Genomic DNA, 27,368 nt, shown 5'->3' with positions numbered 1-27,368 from the left:
GATTTATAATGTTTCATTTAGACTGATACAACCAGCTATGGACATTTGAGATGTTATTTGACAGACATAAGTTCTGTTCACACATGTGCTAAGATTTCCAACATTAACCACAATGCAATGCCAAATTCGTCCTTTGATAACAGATAGACTCCATTGACCTCTAATGAGATTTGCTGATTCTATTGTGATGTCTGCCATCTTTACGAGTAGAATGGCACTACATCCAGCCTGATGGAATATATATGACTGGTTTCCCCCTATTAGGATCTATCAGTAGAATAGACCCTAGCCTGCTGATTAGATTTCCTTTAAGGATTTAGGGGGAGAGTTATCACGCTGTCTTATAGTAAGATTCTCTTTGTTGCTCAGCTATCATTTCTCATATTGTTCTGGTGGGGAAAAACATGACAATATTATAAATGACAGTATTACCAATAAAATTGTGTCCTCATAGTCTACCGCATGTGGGCATGCTTCCATCCACATGCTAGAGCTGCGATAAGGGAATACACCTTTAGGGTATAAACCCACACACCGTATATGCAGCGTATTTACTGCTGCGATACGCAGCAAACTCGCAGCAAAATCGCAGCAAAATCGCAGCAGATTAGATCTAAATAACTGAACACAGCATCAAATCTGTACCAAGAAATCTGCTGCGTATTTGTTGCATATCTGCTGTGTATACGGTGTGTGGGTTTATACCCTTAAAGGACTTATTGCATGATTAAAACTTATCACCTATTTAAAGTGACAAGCATCTGATTGGTGGGAATTGTAACCATTTGGATCCCCACCAATCACGAAAACAGGGGTCCCTTCTCTTCCTGTGTGAGCGTGACTGCATGCTGCCGCTCTATCCATTTGTTAAGGGAATACTAAAGATGGCACAATGTGAATAGTACAGTTCTTGGCTATCTTTCACAAACCCATAGCATACTCCTGTGGCATCAGTTTAGATTTTTTTTTATATCTCCTTAAAGCATAAAATTAATAGGCAATAAAATTTGGGGCGTTCTAAACTGTTCTTGATTTCCTGCAGTATTGAGCATTGGGCTCCAGTCACATGGGATGAGAATACAGCACTCCGGGTGTACTGCTAGGTTCAGCAGTTTACAATATGTTATCATTCTGTTTTTGGGACTGGACAGATTAATGTTTTAGGTGGGTATCCCCTTAAGTGCATCTGACTTATGATTTTTTTGTATTCCATATGTACTATAGGTGTGTGTGCCATGAGGGTGAACTTAGTGATGGGAGAAACTGCTATGGAAGCCTTTTATATGAAATTCAGAAACTAAATATTGAAGACCTACAAATGAAGAAACAGCCTGGGGCATTAAGTGTATTCGGTGAGACAAATATGCGTACAAACAATATGCAAGTATATATGTGTAAGGAAAGATAAAGGTTGACTGGGTATTGCTGCCTAATATAGTGTGTATTAGGGGCTGTTCACAATCAGGAATCAGGCCTGTATCAGCGAGGGAAGTGTTCCACCAGGAATCACCTTTAGCGGAATTCTGCACAAATTAGTTTATCATTTATTCAGATTCTTTCATTGTTTCCAATTCCGCACTGAAAAATTTCAGAAAACAAACTCACTGCTCAATTAATTTCAATGGGATTCCGCCATAAGAATCCGCCGGGAGAACTGACATTGTCAATTCTTCTGTCGGAAAGCAGATACGCCTCGGAAAATTCAGCAAGGAATTTCCACCGTGTGAACTGCAGAGCGCAAATTCCATTGAACTCAATGGAATTTGGCTCTGCACTATATTTTCAGGCGGAATTTGCAGTGACAAATCAGCGCTGAAATTCAGTGCTGACTTCTTAGTGCGAACTGGCCCTTAGAGTCACGTCCTCGTGAACCTTATTGATACAAATAGGGGACAAAGACTGGCCTATCTGGTCAGCACACACTGCATTGCAGCTTCCCTCTCATGGAGCTGTAATGCCCATGCTGACCCCGTCCACCACTAGAAGCACCTACTGTAGGCATGTGGACATCAGAACTGGACTGTGGAGCAATGGGCAGTGGGCAGATGAATCATATTTTATTTTACACAGCCCAACGCAAATGTATCACTAACCAGGGGAGGAGATTGGACCAGGATGTGTGTACCTATTACCTCATAAAACCATTGTACATTGTACAAACCAAGCCCCCCTTCATGGCGACAATTTAATCAGAATAATGACCAGCCACACTACAACATTTCTTAAGGAATGGTTTGAGGAACATGACAAAGAGATCACTTGGTGGATTCCAAGTTCCCAATGTCTTAAACAGGGGAGTATAATCCTAACAGAAGAGCGAAGGCTGCAGTCAGCTCCCCATTGTCCTACTCTACCCTACCCTACATATCTGCTTTTTAATTTACTTTTATTTTTTTTTTATACAGATGTATAGAATCCTTCAAACAAAGATATGCTGTGCTACTGCAGCAGGTTAATGTTTGCTAACATTTCTTTTTCTGTTTGATAGAGGAAGGATGTGGATTGACTTTGAGGAAATATGGACCTTTTACAGTACTTGTTCCCCTTATGAAAAAACGTCACATGAATGTAAGTATAGAAAATACAGCTAGTAACCGCATGTTACAATACATTGGCACGGCTCGATATGTTTACAATAAGTTGTGAACATATCTGCATTAATCATATCCAGTTTGGGCTTGGTTATAGTCTTTTCTATACAGTTAAATAGACATTGTTACTTTAAAAAAAATGTTTGAAATGCGATAGAGACACATAAAATTTTTGATTGGTCAGGTTCTGGGTCTTCAGATCTTGGCCAATCACTAGAAATACACACTTAGTATGTTCTCTCCTTGTTCTGTGCCACATGACTGAAACAATGTTTGCATGTACAGACATCATGGAGCAAAGCACTCAGCTTTGCGCTTCTACTTAGTGGCGTAGTTACCATAAAGGCAGACCACACCACTGCTACGGGGCCTGCAGGTCCCTTAACTTAGTTTGCTCACAGTTAAAGGACAACTCCCGCGCTAAGGAAAAAAAACAAAAACCAATCAGAAACATAGTTTATACACTTATCATCCCTCCTACCTTCTGATTTCTAGTCTTGTTCTTCATTTCTTCCTTGCTTCCTGGTTTCAGCTTCCCATGATGCACTTTGGCTGCTGTGACAAGCCAGCCCCCTGCTGTGACACTGCAAGTGCCTGCCACTCCATTCACTACAACTCCCATCATACACTAAACATGACCCCCTCTCTGGCTCTCTTCAGTCAGACTGCTATATACACACACTGAAGCTGCACACACATCACCTCACTGTAGTGTACATTCTGCAGGATTAGGTCAGGGCAGCAGGGGAGAGATAAGACGTCTGTGTAGCTGACATGCCGGGAGTGAGGAGAAAGATAAGCAAGTGACATCACTCACTCACTGAGTCCACTCGGCAGCAGGAGGGAGTATGGGGGAGGGGGTCCTGTAGCTGGTTATGTGCCGGGAGTCAGTCACCAGTCATTATTGAGTTGCAGAATGTCAGATGGCTTACAGTTGCTCAGCCAATGGGAGCTGAGCAAGCCTAGTCACCTGACCAGGCAGGGGAGGGGGAGGCTGGTGTAACAGGACCTAGCCCAGCCCTCCTGCTGATGACTCATCGTCACTAGAAGGAGCTGAGAGAGCAGCCTGGTGACGACAGTAATTAGGTATGAAGGAGTTTCTTACACTTCCTGGTGGAGGGTTGAGGGGGGAAAAGACAGGGAAGGAGGACAGACAGGTGATTGAAGTATATTACAGTGTTATATAACTTTGTAATGTGCTTCAATTACTGGAAAAAAGTTTTTCATGGGAGTTGTCCTTTAAATGCTGCAATGCTTTGACTGAAAGAGCAAAAAGCCATTGGCTTTCTGCCTTGCCAGTCTCTCTTCTGCCTGAGGCAGCATTGCACCTACAGCCACAAGGGCCCCCCTCCATACTCACCTGGCCCCGCACAGATCCCCGGCAGGCCTTCTTTCTCCCAACTCCCCATCGCACGAGTGATGTCACTTGTGCGTTGGGGAGCTGGGAGAATGCAGTAACGCTGGGGGTCTGTGCAGGGCCAGGTGAGTATGGGGGGAGTTTACAGAATTCATGCGACCCGTACAGTTTTTCACTTTGGGGTTCCATGAATTCTAGCTTCGCCCCTGTTTCTACTGCTCACTGTACATTTTACTTTGACCTGTGCAAACCAAGGCTGCTGGCAAATGTCATTGCTGTTGACAGGTAAGGTTAAATATGTATTAGTGTATAATGGAGTGTATTACACACTCTTATGTCTGATCTGAATATATTCTTATATGCAGGAAACAGAAGCAAAACAGTTATGCAAAGGTCATATCATTCCTGGCCAGTACATGGCAAGTGATCTGAGGAACATTAGCAAACTCTGGACGTTAGGTGGTGAATTGCTGGAATTTTCACTACTGGTAAGAAAGTCTCTGAAAAGTGTAACTGTATATTGGGAAATGGTTTAGAAGGATTTCAGCCATAACTGGGTCTTTAAATGGATTCTATCACCTCCAATCCGCCCTCCTCAAAACTCTAAACTAAAGTCATCTGTAAGTAGGATAAAAATCTGTCATTTGTAGCTTTCTGCTCCTTTGTATTTTCCCGCTATAAGCCTACAGACTGGGCATGTTGATGCATAGCGAGGACTACTTAGCTCAAGAATATAATGGAGAGGGCTACCTAGACTCCTTCATTTATGGCTTATAGCAAAGGTACCCAAGAACTTAGAAAGATGAAAATTGCAGATATAGAATCAGAGTTGTATATTCTATGATTGTATAATCTGATAACTTAATTTAGCAGGTGTTTGGGAGGTGGTGGAGTCCCTTTAAGTGACTGTATTATTTCCTTGAGCCACGATATGGTACAGAGCCATGATATGGTGCCATTATGGGCCTATATAGTGCCACCGCATAACTCAAATTTTACTAATGGATTTTGTGAAAAACTTCAGGAAATTAAATTGTTGCAATGTATTCCTCCCTATGAACTGATTTGGACTGGGTTTCTAGACACAGATAAACTGATATGTTTATGTAAACAGTGAAGGGGTAATTGATGGGGGCACTTTGTTTTGTGCACATCTTTTCCCCTTAATACTGTTTGTAGGGACAGCCTGAAGGATTGAGGCAAGGGATGTGACCACTGCTCCAAGTAGATTTTTGGTAGCAAATTTTCATAATCTTTCAACCATTTTTCATATTACTAAAGCAACTTACCCTCTGGTAATCTCCCGGTCTTCTCTGCTTCAGCCAATCAGCGGCTAAGGTGGGACCCTGCTGCAGCTGCTGATTGGCTAATCAGAGACCTGTGCAGTCTTATGGTGCGTTTACACAGGCAGATTTATCTGACAAATCTTTGAAGCCAAAACCAGGAACAGACTATAAACAGGGAACAGGTCATAAAGGAAAGACTGGGATCCATCCTCTTTTCAAATCCATTCCTGGCTTTGGCTTCCAAAATCTGTCAGATAAATCTTTCTGTGTAAACGCACCCTCAGGGCAGCTAATTAGTAGCTGCAGCAATGTCCCATCTCAGCCACTGATTGCCTCATCAGAGATTTGAAGAGCCATAGCCCGGCACACTTCAAACCCAGTGTGCCGGGCTCTGGTGAAGAAAGAAGACATCGAAGGTGAGTATGGATGCGCCCCTCTAATCCTCCCCCCAGCATCCACACTTAACCTCCTGGGGGCCTGTCTGATCTCAAACTGCACCCATACCAGCAAGAAAAGGGATTAAGTGCAGAGTTTTCCCTGAAAAGTATATATTGTGCACAAAAACCTTTGTGAATTTTGCATAATTTTTCTCACTTGAGTAAACACGAGTAAACGTTACACCTGGTCAGGAGATGGCCTACAGCTGTGTATTAAATTTTTTTTAAAAAATAAAAACAAGTACAAACAGAAATCATAGGTGGAAAAAATGCACAAAAGCAATGATAAATTTCCCCCATACTGTATGCCAATACAGTGCAACAAAGAGGGGCACAGATACAAGCTTCTCCTGAACCATGTAATTTCACCTATTCTTAAGATATTTCAGGTCTGTAAAGGTGGTTTATGCATATGTGACAACTATTCCACTTTTTTTTAACCTTTTATTGCAGGAATTTAAAAAAGAGTCTGAACCTGAGCAAAAGTATAAGATTGTAAAAATGGACTTACCAGCCGTCAATGGAATTTTTCATGTTATTAATAAACCATTAACAAGCATCAATGTGGAAACTCTTGGAAACCCACAGGTAAATGATTTTACTAGTCATAGTTCCTTGAGACCAATTGTACAGATGAGAATTTTTATGCCTATCTTACTTATTTTTACACTAGCTGCTGGAGCACACAGTGATCTGACATTTCCTGTTTTCTTTGTCAGCTTTGCTGTGTAGACTGGGGCTGAGTTAACACAGGGCAGGAGAATAAATGATAGATGACACTTCTGGTTTTAAGGAAGTAAAACAACACTATATACATAGGGTATAACAACACTATATATGCAGGTAAAACTATGTGGAATTCCTCTGCCGCTATCTGGTCCCTGAAGAGGGGCTGTACTCCATCTTTTCCCGAAAATGTTTATATCTAATGTCTATTGGCATTTCTCTGAACATAAGCTCTTATTCTAAGAAGAGACTGTAGTCCACGTTCTCAAAATCACAAAGGTCCCAGCAGTTGGATTCCCCGCGATCAGGCACTTTGCCCTTATCCTTTGTTATAGACTGGAATATGCACACAATAAGTAGTGCAGAGCACCTATATGATGTTTGCTACAAGATATTGGATTTTCCTCTAGGGCCTCCTGCTCACAGATTCCGTTGAGTTTAATAGAAAAGAGGTATTACAATCTTATTAAAGAGTACCTATCATTAGAAAACTGCGACTGATCCTGAGAACCAGTGGGGTTCAGTGGGGACGACCATGTTGCTGTGCACTGCCACTCCTCATCCCACTCTGTGTCCGCCTAACCTGTACGGCCCAATAGACTTGCATTATGCTGCCATCCAGATCACATAATACAAAGCCAGGAGAAAACATGCTGCTCAATGACTTCTCCTGCGTGGTTCTTCTGATTAGTCAATATCTGATCACTCAGACCCCAACCGATCATTACTTTTGACAGGTCTCTATGACATACAAGTGAAAGGAAGTCCAACAGCATCCAAAGTATTAGCAAAAATCCAACGACCCAATTGCATCTCTGAGTATGTACAGTGACGTTTCAACCAAATGTCGTCTTTAGCAAGCAATGTATGCCTGATAAAGAACACATTTGGTTGAAATGTCACTGTACATACTGGGAGATGCAATAAAGTTGTTGGATTCTTATTAATACTTTGGATGCTGTTGGACTTCCTTTCACTTGTATGACTTCAAGCCGACAATTGGGATTGTCAGCGTCACAGCGTGCATCCACTCTTCTATATTTCTAACAGACTCAATGTTGGATTTTTCTCTTGTTATGTCTCTGTGACATATCAAAAGTTCTTTCTAATGACAGGTGCTTTTAAAAGGACAACATATCATTAGGAGAAAATGAGGGGATTGGCACAGCTCGGTGTCCAAGTGCGCCTCTGTGAAGGGCAAATCTTACAAGTAGATGCTGCTCTAGACCAGTGCTGTCTCTCCTTCATTCTCAGTCAGTTGGGGTCCCAAAGGTCAAAACCCCAACAATTATAAGGTTATGGAATATCTTTGAGATGGGAAAACCATTTAAAGAGCTGTGAGAAAAATATGCTTCAAATCCACATAAAAACCTGTGCATATTTTAGTACACACTGCAGAAATGCTGCACATTTGTTATGGATTTTACCATAAATCTATGGGGAAATGCATGACCACTCCACAAACTATATCTGTGCGTGAGATGAGATTTCGAGAATCACGTTTATGCTGGTAGTGTAATCTGCAGCAAATCAGTCTTGTGTGTATTTATATCACTAGGAAATTCCTGTATGGCCTCCTAAAATTCTATAGATTCCTTATTAGGGTGCATGCATACTACGGAATCTGCGCATATGACCCCCGGCGGATTCCGCCGCTGGTACCCCCACGCAGCGGTGTGCATCTCCGCCCGTGCCATAGACATCTAATAATGATGAAGACGATTAAAACTATGTGGTTTATTTTAATCTGTTACTTTCTCCTTATGTCTCTTAGATGACCATAGGTGACATTCTTGCCTCAACAGAAATGTTTAGCAGATATAATACAATGTTAGAGGTAAGGCGTGTAAATAATACATGTTATACTATGACAAGTTGTGCCATTAATCCACTTATAGACCAAGTCAGCTTAGTTTTTTTTGCATTTTGTTTCTTTTCGGCTATCTATCTATCTATCTATCTATCTAGATACAGGAGAAAGCCGCACATCCAAACGCTTATGAAGCGGGTGCTGTACAGAGCCAGTCCCCTGGCTTGGGGATCCCCAATAGTATGTACAGATATTCTGCAGCACGCCAGCATACGTGTAAAAATTTGATTTATTACAAAAGGGTACAAAAAATACAGAGATGCGACGTTTCGACCCTCTCACAGGATCATTATCAAGCATGCTTGATAATGATCCTGTGAGAGGGTCGAAACGTCGCATCTCTGTATTTTTTGTACCCTTTTGTAATCACATTTTTCCACGTATGCTGGCGTGCTGCAGAATATCTGTACATATCTATCTATCTATCTATCTATCTATCTATTATCTATCTATTATCTAACTATCTATTATCTATCTATCTATCTGTCTGCTATCTCTATATTCTCTCTCTTATCATCTATTTGTCTGTCTGTCTGTCTATTTATTTTTCTATATACTGTACATGGCAATTTAGGGCTTGTTTTTTTATGGGATCAATCGTCCTTTATAACATTATGCTTCTTTAAATAGTTCAAACTTTTCTGCATAGTAGATATTTTTATTGTTTGGTGTTCAACCTTTTTTAGGAAAAAGGAAGTGATTTGCACACAGTTAACTCAGTGGATTTATTATTTTTGTAGTTTTTTTCTTTACGTTTTGGATTTAAACTGACTGGGTTTTTATCCACTGATTTATTAATTTGGCACACATTTTGGGAAACTGTGGCACACTGATAAGAAGTGGGACAGTGCACTTCAATCGTGTTTATACAAATGAAACCATCATTTTTAGTCATGGCAGCAGCGAGTTACATTTGGTGAGAAATGGTACCATGCGAAAAGCCACAGAAACATACTAAACACATGTAGAAGTCTCTAACAGCCTTGTTTAGAAGTTTTCCCTACAATATTCTATGCATTTTTTACCCCTTTAAGATTAGTTATAGAAAGGCAGGCAGTGTTTTTTTTTTTTTTTTTTTATAAAACTGTTGGTTTTAAATATAAAAAAAGAAATTCAGGGACAGTCCTACTTTTCATTATGACATACAAATACAATTCATGGGATTGTGCAGGTTGCTACTTTCAAAAAAATTTGGGGCAGAGGAACATGTTTTTTCCCAATGTCTAGTGTAAGGATATTCCACACACGTAAAACTTGTATCTCTATGTGCAGAACTGCGACCTTCCTCCAATATTAAATGGACCTGGCTCCTTCACTGTATTTGTTCCAACTAACAAAGCTGTAGACTCTTTAAGAGACGGACGGTTGATCTATCTCTTCACTGAGGTAGGAATCAATTTCTGCTTTTCAATTTATTATTATTTTATTTCCTGTAATATAACATCTGTTTGTATAGATAATTGTTTTTATGTGGCTTTAAAGAGTCATCACTTTGGGTACCGATCCCCGAGATCCCCCACAATCATTAGACTGAAACAACATGATGACACATTTACTGCGGTTAGGTCCTACTCCCGAAGATCCCCCATAATTATTACATTGGAACAACATGTTGGCACCTTTACTGCACAGTGATACACATGTCCATGCCCAGTGCCTGATACTGCAGCTTAGTCCTATTACCAGACAAAGCCACCTTACATTGATGTCACTGTGTCAGGTACTGCCATTTATAAGCAACTGTGTTGCGCAAATTGAAGGGGGGCATTGGGGTGTCACACATAGCCTATTCTTAGGGTACGCCAACAATGTAAGACCCAGGAAGACATATTTGTTTTCAGAAGTAACCAAGTGTATTTTTTCATTTATAGGCAAAACACAAACTGTTAGAGCTGGTTAAATACCATATATCCTCCATGGCCGCTGTAAGTACATGAAGCCAATATTCTCCCAATTTTACCTTTAGCTTCCAACACTATAAAATGTATTGATTAAATTCAGTGCACATTGTAAGAACTATGTATTTTCAAGAATCGAAGATCAGACACGAACCATGATCACTGAAAGGCTTCCTTCTCGTCAACTAGGACGTGTTGAGCAGTAGCCTTAACAGAGTCTCCTCCAATGCATAGTTTAGTTTAGTTAAAAAAAATGGAGATGTAATTATTGTTTTAAGATTTAAAACCGTGAGACGCTCATCTTTCAGTGGACGTGGGGGGTTGCTACCATTTAGTTTACCTCAGCAACAAGTCCTAGACATGTCATGAAGTCTATGGGCCTTATTACACGGAACGATAATCGGCAGAATCGGCCCTATCCGGCCGATTATCGCTGCGTGTTATAAACACAAAAATCAGCCGATGACAACCATCATCGGCTGATCGTTGATATAGAATTGGACCTATAATTGTTGGGCGCCGACCGCTCATCGCTACGTGCAATAGCGGTGTGTGGCCGAAGGCTGACAATTTCCAAACTGTATACATTACCTATCCATGCTGCAGGGCTCCTCTTGCGCTCTGTTTCTCCCCGGGTCCCGCGCGCTCCAGCTTTAGAGTGGCCTGTCTGAGCTGACAGGCCACTCAGCCAATCACAGGCCAGGACCGCGGCAACCAGTGATTGGCTAAGCGGCCTGTCAGCTGAGACAGGCCGCTCTGAAGCTGGAGCACGCGGGACCCGCATAGAAGCAGAACGCAAGAAGAGCCCTGCAGCATTGTTAAATGATTATCGGGCCGTGTAATAGGCCCAGTAAAACATCTCCGATTACAGTTATTATTGGGCCCCCATCGGCCTGTGTAATGGGACCCTATGTCAATCTTTCAACATCAATGTATAGTGTCACTGTCATTTCAAAAAAGTTTGACACATCACTGAAACACATAACATGTCAGATCACTGTCATAAGTATAGAGAAGCGCTTGGCTCCTCAAGGCATAATATTGGCTTCATAGTCTTTCTATAGTCGTATGCATCAAGCAGTGAGCCAGGGAGAGAAGAGCTAAGCCACCCTGACCTGATGAAAACTACTAATATTTATTGATTCCTATCACCTCTTATTTCTAGGTTACTGTAGACAGACTTATGATTATGCCCCATATCTTGACATCCTCAGCTGAAGTTATTAAGATTAATGTGACAGCAAATGTAAGTACCAGACTTGAGTGAACCTCCCAGAATACATTATGACAATGGGGATTTGCTCAAATAAGCTCTCAAATTTGATTTACATTTGATGGCTGACTTGGATTCATACAGGAGCAGGGTTTCCTCTCCAAAAAGAGGAGTCCCTGTCCCTGTACATGGAGCTGAAAGGCATATATTGTATACCTTGCTGCTAAGTTATTTGCACTAAAGAGTGTATATTACATATAGTGAATGCTGTATGCTTCATGGGCTCTATATCTGATCATTATACTGGGTCCAGAGCTCATAGCCCAGGTAGTATGCTAGGTGGCAAAGTATATAGCTTTGCTGCTTACCCTGAAACAGCTGCCACACACAATTGCTTGGCCAATGAATGGGCAAGTTTTCAATCTACTAAGGTCCTGGTAGACTGCCAAATCCCAAATATTAGCACCCAAACTGAAAAGAAGGCTTTTTTCTACACATGTAACTTAAAGGGGTTGGCCACTTTATAACAAAATTGTTCAGTGTACATTATTAGTAACTACTCACAGTGACAGCAGCTCCTTGTGTACCTCATAAAGCTAAAATCAGACTCCTCTCCTCTAGGCTGTGTTACCTTGATCTGTGTTGATTCTGTCCATAAGATGGCCAACATGCAGGAGCATGTGACCATGCCACGCCCCCCAGTGTCCACCACTGAGCCTATATATGTCTATAGAGGACACTGGGGGTGGGGCATGGTCACATGTTCCTCCACATTGGCCATCTTATGCACAGACTCACAGTGCTCTATTGTTTACTGGGAATTTTCTACACTTTTAGCATTTGTTAAAGCTATAAGTTGCAAGGCAGAAATTATTTTACCCTTATACCAGGGCTGTAGATATGATGGAGATAACAATGAGGATTTCTTTATTACCTTGTCAGGGGAGAATTCTGTTTGGAAATGAGGGAATTCCTCTTGTGCACAGCGATATAGTGGGGTCTAATGGGATTATTCACGTTTTGGATGGAGTTTTAATACCCTCTATTATATTGCCCATTCTGCCAGCTAGATGCGATGAGACGGTGAAAGAAGTTGTACAGGTAACAGCACACTTTTCATCCTGAGAACACTATCAATGAATACATTTGTATAATCCAACATGACTTTTAGGTCAGTTTCACACCAGTGTAATGCGTTTGCATCTCCATACCTATGATGATGTCAGTTCAGGTCACTAGACCCTTCATTGTACTGGGACTTAAATGGATACTCTGGTGAAGATCTTTTCCCCAGTAATTGAAGCACATTACAAAGTTATAAAACTTTGTAATATGCTTCAATCACCTATCTGCTTCCCTTCCCTATCTTCCCCCCCCCCCACACACACACACACACACACACACTCCACCACCACCAGGAAGTGAAGTAAACTCATTCTTACCTAATGACTGTTGACCCCAGGCTGCTCTGTGGCAGCCATTTTGTGACAATGACATCATCAAGAGCTAAGCTGGTCTAAGCCCTGTTAGGCCAGCCTCCCTTTGTCAGATGACTCAGGTTGCTCAGCTCTGATTGGTTGAGCAAGCTGTACTCCATCTAACAGTTCTACAGAGTCAGTTAGACATCACAGGAGACAAAGTGCATAATGGAAAACCCCGAACCAGGAAGTGAAGAAAAAATGAAGCCACCAACTGGAGCTTCAGTTCAGTTTTTTTTTTCTTATCAGCGCCAGATTCGTCCTTTAGGGTAAATTCACCCGGGCGTCTTGCATAAAAAAAACACAGCTAATCCGCAATACATTTATTATTCTTATTATTATTAATACGTGTATTGCGGATTAGCTGCGTTTTTTTTATGCGGGACGCCCGTGTGAATTTACCCTTAATTCTGAAATACAGACAGTGTGGTTGTATTACACTGGTATAAAACCAGCTTGTATAATACTCCCATGTTTGTTATTACATTTTTAGTAAAAAACAAACAAACAGTATGCTTGATATTAAAATGGTATTCTATTCTTATGTGGGACAGTTATAGTATATCCACAGGATATGCCGTAATCAGGGCCGTTTCTGCCATGAGGCCAAATGAGTTTGTTGCTCAGGCGGCAGATTTGTAGAACCTCTAAAGAGCAAGAGATTTTATGGAGTGGCCATAAATGATACTGTCTGCTACACACCAAAGACTACACTGACCTCATGACCTGCAGATGATATCGGGACACAAACATAGAATGGAAAAAAAAATCAGGACTGGAAACACTCTGCAGGTTATATGCTTCAGACATTACTACACTATAAGTGATCACTACCCCTTTATATGGAGCAAAAGGTGTAATGGTAGTATGACCATGAATACGATCACCATAAGCAGTCACAATGCATCGACTCTTGTATATGTCAGGGGCTTTTATTCTTAGAAAAGAATTGGTTACACTCTTTGGAGTTCGAAACCTAGAAACCTTTTCTGTCTTGTCCTCACCAAGGATGGAAGTTAGTGATTTATGGTGGTGCTGGATTATGTATGCACTTACTTTTATAGGCTGCAGGTTTTCTGTACACCTTATTTATAGGCTTGGGGGAGGCATGATGGGGCGGTGTGGGCACTGGGGGTCGAGGGGTGCCATTTCGTAATCGGCCCTGGACGTAATTGTCCGATAGATGGAGGTGATCTAGAAGCCTAACAGTAAAAGCTGCTGTTTTAAACATTATATATATATATATATATACAAGAAAGAAGAAAAGATCCTCTCCAGCTCAAATATAGTTGAATGCTTTATTAGATGTGCATATAACACCGACGCGTTTCAGGCCCCACTGGGTCCTGAGTCATGGTTTTCTATACATAAAAACATATAGACACACAATAAATAACCATCCCCATAAGTTAGTGACAAAGATGAATTAGACAATATACAAGTTTTTAGTTATGTTAAATAACAAAACCACACAAAACATATAAAAGTGTATATACAAATCGTGATACTATTAGTATAACATCAACAATCAAAATTCCAGGGCATATATGTGAAAGGTTAACATGACCATGTATGGGTGTATATATAATCAAAAATCCCATAATGTCCATAAATTATCTCACTGTCATACCATAAACTATGTTAATATTTGTACCGTATTGCTTATATTTTATTTATTTATTTATTTTTTTATGCCATAAGCTGCCATACCATGCACTATGCTTACCGTATTACTTATATTTATGCCATATGCTGTCATACCATAAACTATGCTTATATTTATACCATATTAAATTAAAGAGAATTTCTCTAGGAAGATAGACAACTTTGCATATACACTTATAAATGAAAGGAGACTTATTTACCTGCAGTTATATCCTGTTATAATTTTTCTGTAGTGGGGTGTGTTTCCCATCAACTCCTCATTCATGTATATTCTATTATTAGGATCTTGCTCTGCTCTATTCACATGTATTTTACAGTATATTTTACTCCTCTTTTCTTTGGGAATATATACAATCACCAGGGTAGGTGACATAATTTTAGCACAAAACAGATAGGTGATTGTCACGAGGCCTTTAATTAATGAATATTTAATGCCCCTGCTGTTGTGCGCTCTAACCTGGAATGCCCCTGTGGATGTGTGCTCCAATTGGTCACACGGTGGTACCGTGTCTTTAAGAAATTTATTTGTCTATTTGCATCACAGTTGCCATGCCGTGCGCTCTGCTGTAGTGGGTGCTTGATGTGCGTCCCAGGCTGGAACGCACATATGTCATTAGATAACTGACGGAAGTAAGGCCCTTAGATGTGCGTGTGGTACCGTGTCTTTAAGAAATTTATTTGTTTATTTGCATCGCAGTTGCTATGCCGTGCGTTCCGCTGTAGTGGGTGCTTGATGTGCGTCCCAGGCTGGGACGCACATATGTCATTAGATAACTGACGGAAGTAAGGCTCTTAGATGTGCGTTCCAGGATGGAAGGCACATACGTTACTTACCCTGTGCCGGAAGTCTATTCCACAATGTGTTCATAAAGCGGCGCCTTGCATTTCATAGCCAGACGTCTCTGGCCGCGCCAGGCGTCTACTACATACTCCCGACAGGATGCTTTCCAAGGTATGATTTGATTCATATGTTCATCTATTAGCAAATTTCATGCTTTTTACATTGACCTCGATGTTTAGTAGAGATGGGGTGTAATTACACATTCATGTTCTTTCCATAGTAATCACTTTATCTGCCCGCATTTTGGATGTTATGCATGCAGCAGGATATAACTGCAGGTAAATAAGTCTCCTTTCATTTATAAGTGTATATGCAAAGTTGTCTATCTTCCTAGAGAAATTCTCTTTAATTTAATATGGTATAAATATAAGCATAGTTTATGGTATGACAGCATATGGCATAAATATAAGTAATACGGTAAGCATAGTGCATGGTATGGCAGCTTATGGCATAAAAAAAATAATAATAAAATATAAGCAATACGGTACAAATATTAACATAGTTCATGGTATGACAGTGAGATAATTTATGGACATTATGGGATTTTTGATTATATATACACCCATACATTGTCATGTTAACCTTTCACATATATGCCCTGGAATTTTGATTGTTGATGTTATACTAATAGTATCACGATTTGTATATACACTTTTATATGTTTTGTGTGGTTTTGTTATTTAACATAACTAAAAACTTGTATATTGTCTAATTCATCTTTGTCACTAACTTATGGGGATGGTTATTTATTGTGTGTCTATATGTTTTTATGTATAGAAAACCATGACTAAGGACCCAGTGGGGTCTGAAACGTGTCGGTGTTATATGCACATCTAATAAAGCATTCAACTATATTTGAGCTGGAGAGGATCTTTTCTTCTTTCTTGTATATGCAACCCCGGAGTCCAGGGGAAGTCTCTCCGTGCACAAAACAGCCAATTGAGCCAGGAGACATGTTTTTCTATTCGTCTGAGTGCTGACCTTACAAATGCATTTCTCTCTCTCTCTCTCTCTCTCTCTCTCTCTCTCTCTCTCTCTATATATATATATATATATATATATATATATATATATATATATATATATATATATATATATATATACACACACACACACACACACACAGTTTTTTTTTATAAATAGCTCTGATTAATATCTTAAACAGGGTACATGCTCCAGCTGCGACTCCCTACTCCCCTGCCCGGATGGCAGCACTGACATGGTAAAAAAAAAGAATTAGAGAATTTTGTTCACTGTAAACTTAAAGTGTTTAGAACTGACCCACTTGTGTCTGTTATTCCCTCAGGGAATTATTAATAGAGGATGTCTCTATGAAGATCAGGGCAATATCACAAAAGGCTGTGCCAGGAACTGCAGTCGCTCTGTCATCGTAAGTAGTAAAATTATACACGTAACTAGAGTAAGGCTATGTAAAATACAGATCATATAGAATAACCTCCGTAATTAATTACGAGCGTCCATATAATGAAGAGGATCATTATTTACCACCTGCTTTTTTTTTTTACCTGTTCACACATTGTTTTATTTTCACTCAAAATTACGGCTTTTTTTGCTTTTATTTTACTGTGTGTGAACACAGACTAATCCCCCAAAAAGTTAGGTTTAGGTTAGAAAATATAGCTATTACACTATTTTTGACAGACAAACAAAGCCATACAATTTTTCTAATGAAAATACATTGGCTCTTTTAGGTGAATGGCTGCTGCAATGGCTTCTATGGTCCTGACTGCCGGCCGTGTCCTGGCGGATTCTCAGAGCCGTGCTACGGACGAGGAAGTGTAAGTACAGCATTGCTATGGCATTGTAGAGGTCATTATTGCTCCAGCATTAGGAATGGAGCCGAGTAATTAGCAGGGGAATGGAGCCTTGCTGTTAAGCCTCACCCTGCTGAGACCCCTTATGAAATAAACATTTTGTCCACAGTGTTGCATTAAAGGGGTTGTCTGGGGAGCAGAATATGGGTGAAGCCTTCTGCTCCCTGATGCTTGCCTCCTCTCACTTCATGTCTTGGAAGTATCCCTTTGGAGATGTGGAGGAGTCCAGAAACCACGCTGGCCTGTGGTGTTCAATAGTAGGGGAGGGGGAAGTTTTAGAACCAGGCTTCTGCTCCCTAGACCACCCCTTTAATCTGCATAGCCGGGAGGAAAAAACGTGGAGACCAATTTGAGGTTATTTCTGAGAACTATCAGAAGCAAAGTCAGAACATTTTATTTTACCGAGTAATAGATGCTTGGAACAAACAACCAGAAGTGGTCGGTGTTTTATGTTCGGGATAAGCTTGTGCATATCCTAAGATATACACAAATAATATAAGGGAAGGGGGTCTATATCTAGTTTCAGTATTTTATGTAATAACATTGCTTCAAGTTTAGAAGTCACTTAAAGGATATGTTGTTCAGTGAAGCCTGTGCTCTTTGCTTCTCCACCCTGTAACCCAATCCACCTCTCTGTCACTCATACCTCCTGACTCTACCTTTATGTGTTGTTCCATACAGTGTAATGATGGTATCAATGGGAATGGGAAGTGCAACTGTTACCACAAATATAAAGGGATTGCTTGCCATATCTGCACTGAACCCAATAAACATGGAGACGATTGTGAAGAAGGTGAGTAGAAGGAGCAGCAGTGCTACTGCAGCACACCGGGGTGCGTGGGAAGAGAGTGAGGGGAATGAGGAGAGGATAATGGTGATGGTAGTCTCTCCTGAGTGTGGCACTGAGCTCCTCTGTGAGGGGATGCACTGAGGGCTGCAGGGGGAGAGTGTGCTATACCCAGGCCCGCTTCTGCCATGAGGCGGAATGAGTATTCCGCCTCAGACGGCAGATTTTGCGGTCCTGCAGGGGGCGGCATAATCATGCCCAGACTGATAATCTGACGGTCCAGGCAAATACTCGCTGGGCCGCCCAGATTCTTAGTTGAAGGGCCGCTTACCACTCTGCCAACCTGGGCCCCTCCGGAACATACACTCGCGCCCACCTCCCTTTAACACCCAGGGGCCACGGCCGCTGGAGCTCTTCAAGGCCGCTCTGCCCCTTTAAAAGCAAGGGGCTGCGCTATCATTAGCTGTTCTAACCAGTCCACTGAGCTTCCGGGACAAGTCACCTGATGTGGTGCGCGGGGCTGGAGCTTCCGGGGCCAGCGTGCATCAGGTGACCGGTCCCGGAAGCTCAGTGGACTGGTTAGAACAGCTAGTGGTAGCGGAGCCCCCTGCTTTTAAAGGGGCAGAGCAGCCTTGAAGAGCTCCGGTGGCCGCGGCCCCTGGGTGTTCCAGGGAGGTGGGGGCGCGAGTGGGGCTGGTAATGTATGATGATTGTCGGGCTTGCCGTGCGCGCGCGCAGGGGGGGGGCTCGGGTGCCAATAAGGGGAGCGGCGGCCTGAGATTTGCCTCAGGCGGCACGGACCCCAGAATCGGCCCTGGCTATACCTGTAGGATGGCTGGAACTTGTCACGGTCACAGGTGGGCACGAGGGCTTCTGCAGGTACAGGGGGACTCTCTGGCGCTTCCCGGGTATCTCTCTCTCTTCTGTGGCTGCTGCAGCGGTTTCTGTAGGGGGGCTGGTGTGGTCGGTGGTGTGGACATGTAGTTCCCCCGGGGCCAACCCCAAAATACTGCTGCCTGGTAATATGGCCCTTGATGGTGGTGTGCTGCAGGTGGACCAGACAACAGGGAGACAATGAGGGAGGCAGTGTAACAACAACTCCTTTACTGTTAGTCTTGCAGATGTTATACAGTCCTTTGGTACACAGCGGTGACTACTGGCAGCTTTGACTGAGTTACTGTACTGATGGAGAGCCTGGTGGTGTGTGGAATGCTGATGGGCGCTGTGACCCTGTGGATCTCTTCCCCCAATGGTGCTTGAGTCTGTTATCCCTCTGTCTGCTAGGGAGCTTCCTGCCTCCGTTACTGGGCCGGGCCTTAGGCCACAACTTTCGGGTCCCAGAGGTATCCAGGGGTCCTAGTCAATCTTACCCCCCGAATTTCAGAATAAATAAACAAAGTTGGGGGACTGTGGTGAAAATGCTATAATACGTCTTATAGCATGTATTTATTAATATGTACATTAAACACAAACATGAAAAACAGGTTTTATAATTAGATGATTATAGGTAAAGGTATAAGGGGTAAAGGTACGAGATGGGTTACCCCTGGTTTAACCCTGCCTATTGCTGAAGTGGGACCCCCTGGTTTAGGCGTCCCCAAACAACAGGAGGGACTGACCCTGTGCTAGGGTTGTGTAGGTCTTTTCCGTCACAGATGTCAGTTGTCACTGTGTCTGGTAATACGGTAATATACAAAGTGTGTAGCATATAAAAGGCAGGTGTAGATGTTTTTTAGTCGTGGTTCTGATATCCCTTCTTCCGTTTATCCAACGCGTTTCCCTTGTTCTATGGCGACAAGTTCCTCAGGGAGTAGGAAGAGTGTTGGAGTATCAATGGGATATGCCTTGATACATGTCTCAGTCTGATCCAGGAAAAATTTAATTTACAGATGAATATTGTGGGTGCTCCCAAGTCTGTTGTAGGGGATCACCGTTGTATGTATAGAGATACGTCTGCAGTAGCCAGCACACAAGGACGCGCCTCCATCAGGCACCCTCGCACAGAGGGTAGATGACTCAGCATCTCTGAGACCTCACAGCAGACTCAGTGCACGCTCCACAGCGCATCACTCTGCAGGAGAAAAACTATCTGTATCAAACTAACTACATCTGTTTACTAACACCATCTGGGAACTGAGATTGCTGGTTACTTATCTACTACAGCTCGTATTAATACTATACAGTTGATCATACTGTAAAGGCAGAAAACAACTAACACACAAGACCAGACACAAATCTGGATAAAGTGACCACAACTTGTCCACCAGACGTATCTCTATACATACAACGGTGATCCCCAACAACAGACTTGGGAGCACCCACAATATTCATCTGTAAATTAAATTTTTCCTGGATCAGACTGAGACATGTATCAAGGCATATCCCATTGATACTCCAACACTCTTCCTACTCCCTGAGGAACTTGTCGCCATAGAACAAGGGAAACGCGTTGGATAAACGGAAGAAGGGATATCAGAACCACGACTAAAAAACATCTACACCTGCCTTTTATATGCTACACACTTTGTATATTACCGTATTACCAGACACAGAGACAACTGACATCTGTGACGGGAAAGACCTACACAACCCTAGCACAGGGTCAGTCCCTCCTGTTGTTTGGGGACGCCTAAACCAGGGGGTCCCACTTCAGCAATAGGCAGGGTTAAACCAGGGGTAACCCATCTCGTACCTTTACCCCTTATACCTTTACCTATAATTATCTAATTATAAAACCGGTTTTTCATGTTTGTGTTTAATGTACATATTAATAAATACATGCTATAAGACGTATTATAGCATTTTCACCACAGTCCCTCCACTTTGTTTATTTATTCTAAAAAAGCCTAGGACTGTGGGAACTCTCTACCTAAGTTTAATCATTAGGTTCCCCGACCCAACTGCTAACCCCCAAATTTCAGGAAGATGGGTACAGAGGCCTCCGTTATCTCTGCTACCCAGTATGCTCAAGTCCTTTTGCTTAGGGGTTCTGCCCTTGGGATTCCCACTAGAGAAATACATTGTATCTCTGTAAATACTTCTGAAGAACTCTCCTCTGGTTCAGTCTCTCCTCCTTTATCTCCTTCCCCTTCTTTAGTAACAAGCAGGCTTGACTGGCCTGCTTGCAGAACAACCACAAGCTGCACAGGCTTGACTGGCCTGCTTGCAGAACAACCACAAGCTGCACTGTATGGTGGCTGTACACACTGAGCACTGAGCTCTGACTTGCCAGTCTGCACACTGACTGAACTGCACTGAACTGAACTCCACTTCCTGTCACAGCTAGGTCTGGTGAGGAGACTGCTCCTCCCCCTTCTAGCAACTTCCTATGGGATTAATACACTACCTTTACACTACCTAAAGCAGTTCCCACTAGGGACAGTAGGTGTCGCTGTTGTGTGGTGTGCAGTGTAAAGCTTGTAACCCATTCTCTGCCTGCCAGTTACAGGGTACAGAGAAATACAAATAACAGTTGAACATAAGACATGTTACCTCCTAGAATAGACAATAAACTGCTTGTAGACAGATGCCATCCTCAGCCCAGCCACAGGAACCATGCTCTGGTATACTACACTACAAATACATTTACATCTACAAGACAACTTGAAGGGAAACTATCAGCAAGTTAGACAAATCTAGTTTCTTACGTTCATCCTTGCACCATTTCTGTGCAGTTTGTACCTAAATCCCTAGGCTAGTATGGCGGTTTGGTGTACAGTGTACCAATCCACCCCTGGCCAGCCCGCACCTTCTAATAAATGTCAGCGGAGCAGATTGCTATATATCTTTATGGGAAACGAGTCAGTATAACCTATAATTTATTAAAATCTCTGATGTTTCCATGCTGGAGAGTCCAGTCATTGAGTGACACTGTGAGTGACTCTTTTAAAGGGGTTATCCCGCAAAAATCAGAAAGTCTTTCCATACTTATCAGCTGATGTATGCCCTGCAGGAAATGTTGATTTCCTTTAAGTCTGACGCAGTGCTCTCTGCTGCCATCTCTGTCCATGTCAGGAACTGTACAGAGCAGGAGAGGTTTTCTATGGGGATTTGCTACCTCTCTGGACAGTTCCTGACATGGACAGAGGTGGCAGCAGAGAGTACTGTGTCAGACTAAAAAGAAAACATTTCCTGCAGGACATTTAGCAGATGATAAGTATGGTAAGACTTGAGATTTTTCAATAGAAGTATATTACAAATCTATATAACTTTCTGAAACCAGTTGATATGAGAGAAAAAGATTTTCGCTGGATAACCCCATTAACCAAGAATGAGCAGGGATTCCAATCAAAAAGTTACAAGTTAGACTGAATCTTTTTCCACAAAGATATATATCAATCTGCTCAGTTCTTTCTGCCCTATAACACGATGGTGATAGATTAGATAACATTGTCTTGTTGACAGGTTCCCTTTAAAGAAATACATTGTCAGTCATAATGTAATTGTTTATGTGCCTTTTGGGGTAATATGTTTTTAGAATGCAGGTGCGTGCATGGAGTTTGTGACAACCGGCCGGGGAGCCGCGGAGTCTGTCAGGGAGGCCGCTGTAAGGAAGGTTATGTTGGAGAATTCTGCGACCAACATTCAGAACCGTGTACATCTATAAACATGACCCAGTACTGTCACATTAATGCAGTGTGTGTAACCGAGGATAACATTACAAGGTAATATTGGGGGGGGTTGTGTTCACCTGCTTATTGTCTATTTAGACCTTTTATATTTTGTGATTTACAGTTCACAGCTTCCACTGTTTGCTGAACCTTCATGTCATAATGATCCTATGGTAAAGCAGATCTGTGCTTACTCCTATAAAACATCAAGAAATCTGTACTGGCTAAACATGACAGCTGTTACTTAGGAGATAGAACAGGTCAGGAGGATCTCTGATAGACGCAGCACATATGAATAGAAAAAAAGTGCTGAGCCCTCAAATTTTATTTCTGCTGTCTCTGCTTTCCGATCCTTTGACTCAACTTTAGAGTCTGGAATCTGACCAAAACACCACACTTTGTAGATTGCTGGTTAAAGATACACATGCAAAGTTTAAGAAGAATGCAAGAAGCAGACCATGCAGCCGCCATATGGCTCAGGAGCATAAGGGATCTGTGTAATAAGACCTAGGCAACACTGACAGTTCTTTATCCCTAGTTATATTATTATTATTATTATTATTGTTATTATTATTATTGTTATTATTAGTTATAGTCTTGCTTGGAGCTGCTGACCCCAGATTTACTTTAAATCATACCTATTGGAATTTTTTTGACATACGCCACTAATACATTATCTTCTGAATGCTCCTATATTTCGCACCTTGATATTGTCTTGATGTCATTTTCCTTTCAGCTGTATATGTAAGAATGGCTACGAAGGGGATGGATCTTTTTGTCAACTTTTAGATGAGTGCAGAATGCCTGACAGAGGGGGGTGTTCAGAAAATGTAAGTAAACCTATAGTCATGTGAAATTTTACATGGACAGAAGAGTTAAAGTGGGTTATCCAGTGCTACAAAAGCATGGCCACTTTTCCCCGTCTTGTCTCCTCTTCAGGTATGGTTTGCAACTAAGCTCCATTTACTTCAACGGAACTGAGTTTCAAACCCCACCCAATCTGGAGACAAGAGTGGGGCAATAGTGGCCATGTTTTTGTAGCACTGGATAACCCCTTTAAACTTTACCTGAGATAAATGTCAAGAATCAAAAGTCATACGGGGTGATTCACACGTCCTTAAAATTCCGCTTGTACATGGAGGGTGTTCTGTGGACTGGACCTTGGAGCTCCCAGCATCATGATTAATTATGATGTTGGGAGCTCCTAAGCAGTTTTAAAGTTCACGCTAGTTTACCGACACAGCCGCACATCATCATAATTAATCATGATGCTGGGAGCTCCCTGGTCCACTGTGCGCAGAACACAGTCCATGTACAGATGGAATTCTACGGACGTGTGAATGATCCCTTAGTCCTGGGTCATGTGCTGCCCCCTAATGTGATCCCTATTACACAATGGAGACCAGAACAGTGTCATATTTGCATCTATGTATATTCCAGGTATAGTAATACATTAGAGGCATGCATCAAAAAATCCCGGCTACATGTAGGTTAGGTCAGGCATGGGGAACCTTCGGCCCTCCAGCTGTTGCAAAACTACAATTCCCATTATGCCTGGACAGACAAAGCATTGCTTTGGTTGTCCAGGCATAATGGGAATTGTAGTTTTGCAACAACTGGAGGGCCGAAGGTTCTCTATCCCTGAGTTAGGTGGAGGTGGACACTGCCAGAAACCTTGATGTAACTATTTTGAGTGTCATAATCCTAATTTAATGTTTTTTGAGCTTTTACACAATATTACTTTATTATATTATTTATATTGAGCACATGAGACATGCCAGCATTGAAAAGGAATATGTCATTAGTTTCATGCTGTTTGGTCTACAAGCAGCATAAAACACTGACAGGATCCATTATTACAATGGTGTATAATTCACTCTGAAACACTGCAATGGGTCAAAGAAATCATAGTTAAGAAGCTGGCTAGAAATGGGGCCACGAGTCTTTGGAGTAGCCCCAAGTGTCTTCTCCCTGCCCCACAGGCTTTGATTGATATTTGCTTGTTTATATATGCAAAGATATATCAATCATAGCTTGTGGCGCAGGGAGAAGCTGGCTTGGACAGTCTTGGTGATTTAGGGCCCCTTCATTTACCATAATAATAATGCCTGTCAGTGTTTCATGCTACCTGTGGTTCGTACAACATGAAACTTATAACTTTAAGCAGTGATTAACTGATGTAATAAGTATGAAGGTAGATGAATCAGCACTCACCTGGTATCTTCAATCAGCTTTCTTTATTCCGTGGGCCAAGGATAGCGGGGAGGGAAAGGTGCAGGTGCTAGACGCGCACTGGGACGGCCGTTTTGGGGTCACACCCCCTTTGTTGACCAGGTAGCAACCTCATGGGAAGAGGAGGAGTGCTCTATATACAGGTAACGTGCACGTGACCATAAGAAATAAACACACATATTACAGATGCAAATCATTATACAAATACACTGAGATCGTTTCAGCGTCATCAGCCGCTGAGCCGCGATTGGCCCGAGCACAGTTATGCTCAGCCAATCGCGGCTGAGCAGCTGATGACGCGGCCGGCACTCGGGAAGATCGAAGGTGTTCGGGCCGGCCGAAGATGACGTTTGGCACAAGATGGTGGTCGCGTGTCGGCGCGGATCAGGTATGTATAATGCACTACACTTCCGGGTACACGGGTGGGGGTGGTGGGACACGGGGAAGGGGGCCATTCACAGACATAACATACATTACAAAGTTGTATAACTTTGTAATGTATGTTATTCTGTGAATAATTTTTACCGCCGCACTACCCCTTTAAGCTTTGAAATCCAGAGAGACTCTTTTCTCAGGAGTGTTTGATGCTTATCAACTCCTTCTGGAACTGAGTTAACTCTTTCGAGTCCAAGGAATTTCAGGGTTTTAACATCGCCCTGATGTACATTTCTCACATGTTCTATAAGGCGTGGAACGCCTTTCCCTGATCTTACGGAGTAGGCATGTTCTTTAAACCTTACCCATAAAGGCAGTGTCGGACTGGAGTGCCTTGGCCCACCAGGGGAAATCATTCTTGGGGCCCACCCTTCTGCCACCACACTTATCTATGGTAACATTAATAAAGGTACATTAACACGGCGTGATATGGGGCAGCATAGGGCTGCAAATGATTGCTAATCAGCAGGGCAGGAATATATAGAGATGTGCAGCCGACAGCAATGATCTTAGCCGCACAAAAGATCAAATCAGCCGACTATGGGGCATTTGCTTGCATGTCAGCCAATCTCTGGCACTTTTACATGGGCCGATCATCGGCTGAATAGACTTCCTAGGAGCACTTGTTACCGATTATTGGCCGGTGTAATCGCGCTATAAGACAATTTTCTTTGCATGATAACACTGTATGCTACCAATAACACCAGTATATAAAGAGCAAATATCCCCACACATATTACCGCTATACTGTTACTGACCAAATCCTGTATACTGAGACCAAAATTACCAGTACACAAGGGGGAAATATTACCGCCACACCACAACCATCACCACCATATTGTTACTGACCAAATCTGGTATACTAAGACCAATGAACACCGCACCAGATTACAAGTAACAAATAATACCCCCACATACTGACTAACACCCCCACATACTGACTAACACCACAGCTGCTACTGAATAAAATCCTCTGAACAAAGATCAATATCCCCTCATACAGTCATATAGAGGTGGCCCCAGCTCTACACCATATACATTACGGTGCACATAGATTTAGTGACTCACAGGGGACGTCTTCTCTGATCGGAGTTCTTCCCTTTTCATCTACTTCTCCATCTGCCCTGGGCCGTTATGAGAACTTCTCCGAGCCACGAATCCACAGAATCTGCCAGACAGACATATTAGGCTCCTCACTCTGTCACCATCCTCATCTCTCTACAAACTGCACATCTGTATTGGCCTCTTTACACCTTCTCTCAGTGGTTAGCCCTGACTATTGTGTGTGTGTGTGTTCATATATATATATATATATATATATATATATATATATACATATATATATATTGTGCACACACCTTGTAGATGGCCCCTTGTTCAGTCCTCCATATAGATGGCCCTGTGTCCCTGTGTGCCTCTACTATAGTAGAGATCCCCCTCTGTGTAATCCCTTTATAGTAGATGACAACCTCTGTGCATTCCCTATTATCAGGGGTAGGGAACCTTGGCTCTCCAGCTGTTGCAAAACTACAACTCCCTTCATGCCTGCAACAACTGCAACAGCTGGAGATCCAAGGTTCCCTATTCCTGCCCTATAGTATATGGCCCCCTCTGTGTAGTCCCCTTATAGATGACCCCTCTGTGTAGTCCACTAAAGTAGATGCCCCCTATAGCCTATTGTATACACACCGCACCCAGTATAGTTAACCTTATAGATGCCCCCCATTGTTGTCCCCCTCTGTGTAGTGCCCTTTATAGATGCCTCCTCAGTGTTGTCCTCCTTATAAATTGCCCCCATCCAGTGTCCCTTATAGATGGCTCCCTGTGTTATCCCCCTTATAACTGGCCCGCATGTGTTATCCATCCCCCCATATAGATAGCCCCCTTATGTTGTCCATCCCTACCCCCCATATAGCCCCTTATGTTGTCTATTCCCCCGTATAGCCCCCTTATGTTGTCCTTGCCCCATATAGCCCCCTTAAGTTTTCCTTCCCCTGTATACAGCCCCTTATGTTGTCCTCCCCTGTATACAGCCCCTTATGTTGTCCTCCCCCTGTATACAGCCCCTTATGTTGTCCTCCCCTGTATACAGCCCCTTATGTTGTCC

General features: G+C 42.3%; 1 protein-coding gene across 1 annotated transcript in view; it reads left to right on the top strand.

Moving 5' to 3' along the window:
• STAB1 (stabilin 1) overlaps positions 1-27,368 on the top strand; it is a 113,452-nt gene that overhangs the window by 25,311 nt on the left and 60,773 nt on the right. Inside the window, exons 10-24 of the mRNA XM_069967134.1 lie at positions 1,225-1,352; positions 2,489-2,568; positions 4,314-4,436; positions 6,125-6,259; positions 8,172-8,234; positions 9,540-9,653; positions 10,139-10,192; positions 11,331-11,411; positions 12,321-12,479; positions 16,528-16,584; positions 16,669-16,752; positions 17,075-17,161; positions 17,879-17,990; positions 22,462-22,648; positions 23,331-23,424. Coding sequence (XP_069823235.1) covers positions 1,225-1,352; positions 2,489-2,568; positions 4,314-4,436; positions 6,125-6,259; positions 8,172-8,234; positions 9,540-9,653; positions 10,139-10,192; positions 11,331-11,411; positions 12,321-12,479; positions 16,528-16,584; positions 16,669-16,752; positions 17,075-17,161; positions 17,879-17,990; positions 22,462-22,648; positions 23,331-23,424 — 1,558 coding nt within the window. The remainder of the gene's footprint in view (positions 1-1,224; positions 1,353-2,488; positions 2,569-4,313; positions 4,437-6,124; positions 6,260-8,171; positions 8,235-9,539; positions 9,654-10,138; positions 10,193-11,330; positions 11,412-12,320; positions 12,480-16,527; positions 16,585-16,668; positions 16,753-17,074; positions 17,162-17,878; positions 17,991-22,461; positions 22,649-23,330; positions 23,425-27,368) is intronic.

This window comes from Dendropsophus ebraccatus, chromosome 4, assembly GCF_027789765.1.
Source record: "Dendropsophus ebraccatus isolate aDenEbr1 chromosome 4, aDenEbr1.pat, whole genome shotgun sequence".
NCBI classification, from domain to species: Eukaryota; Metazoa; Chordata; class Amphibia; order Anura; family Hylidae; genus Dendropsophus; species Dendropsophus ebraccatus.
Note: the sequence above shows the minus strand (reverse complement) of the source record. Positions and strands in the feature narration are given on the sequence as shown.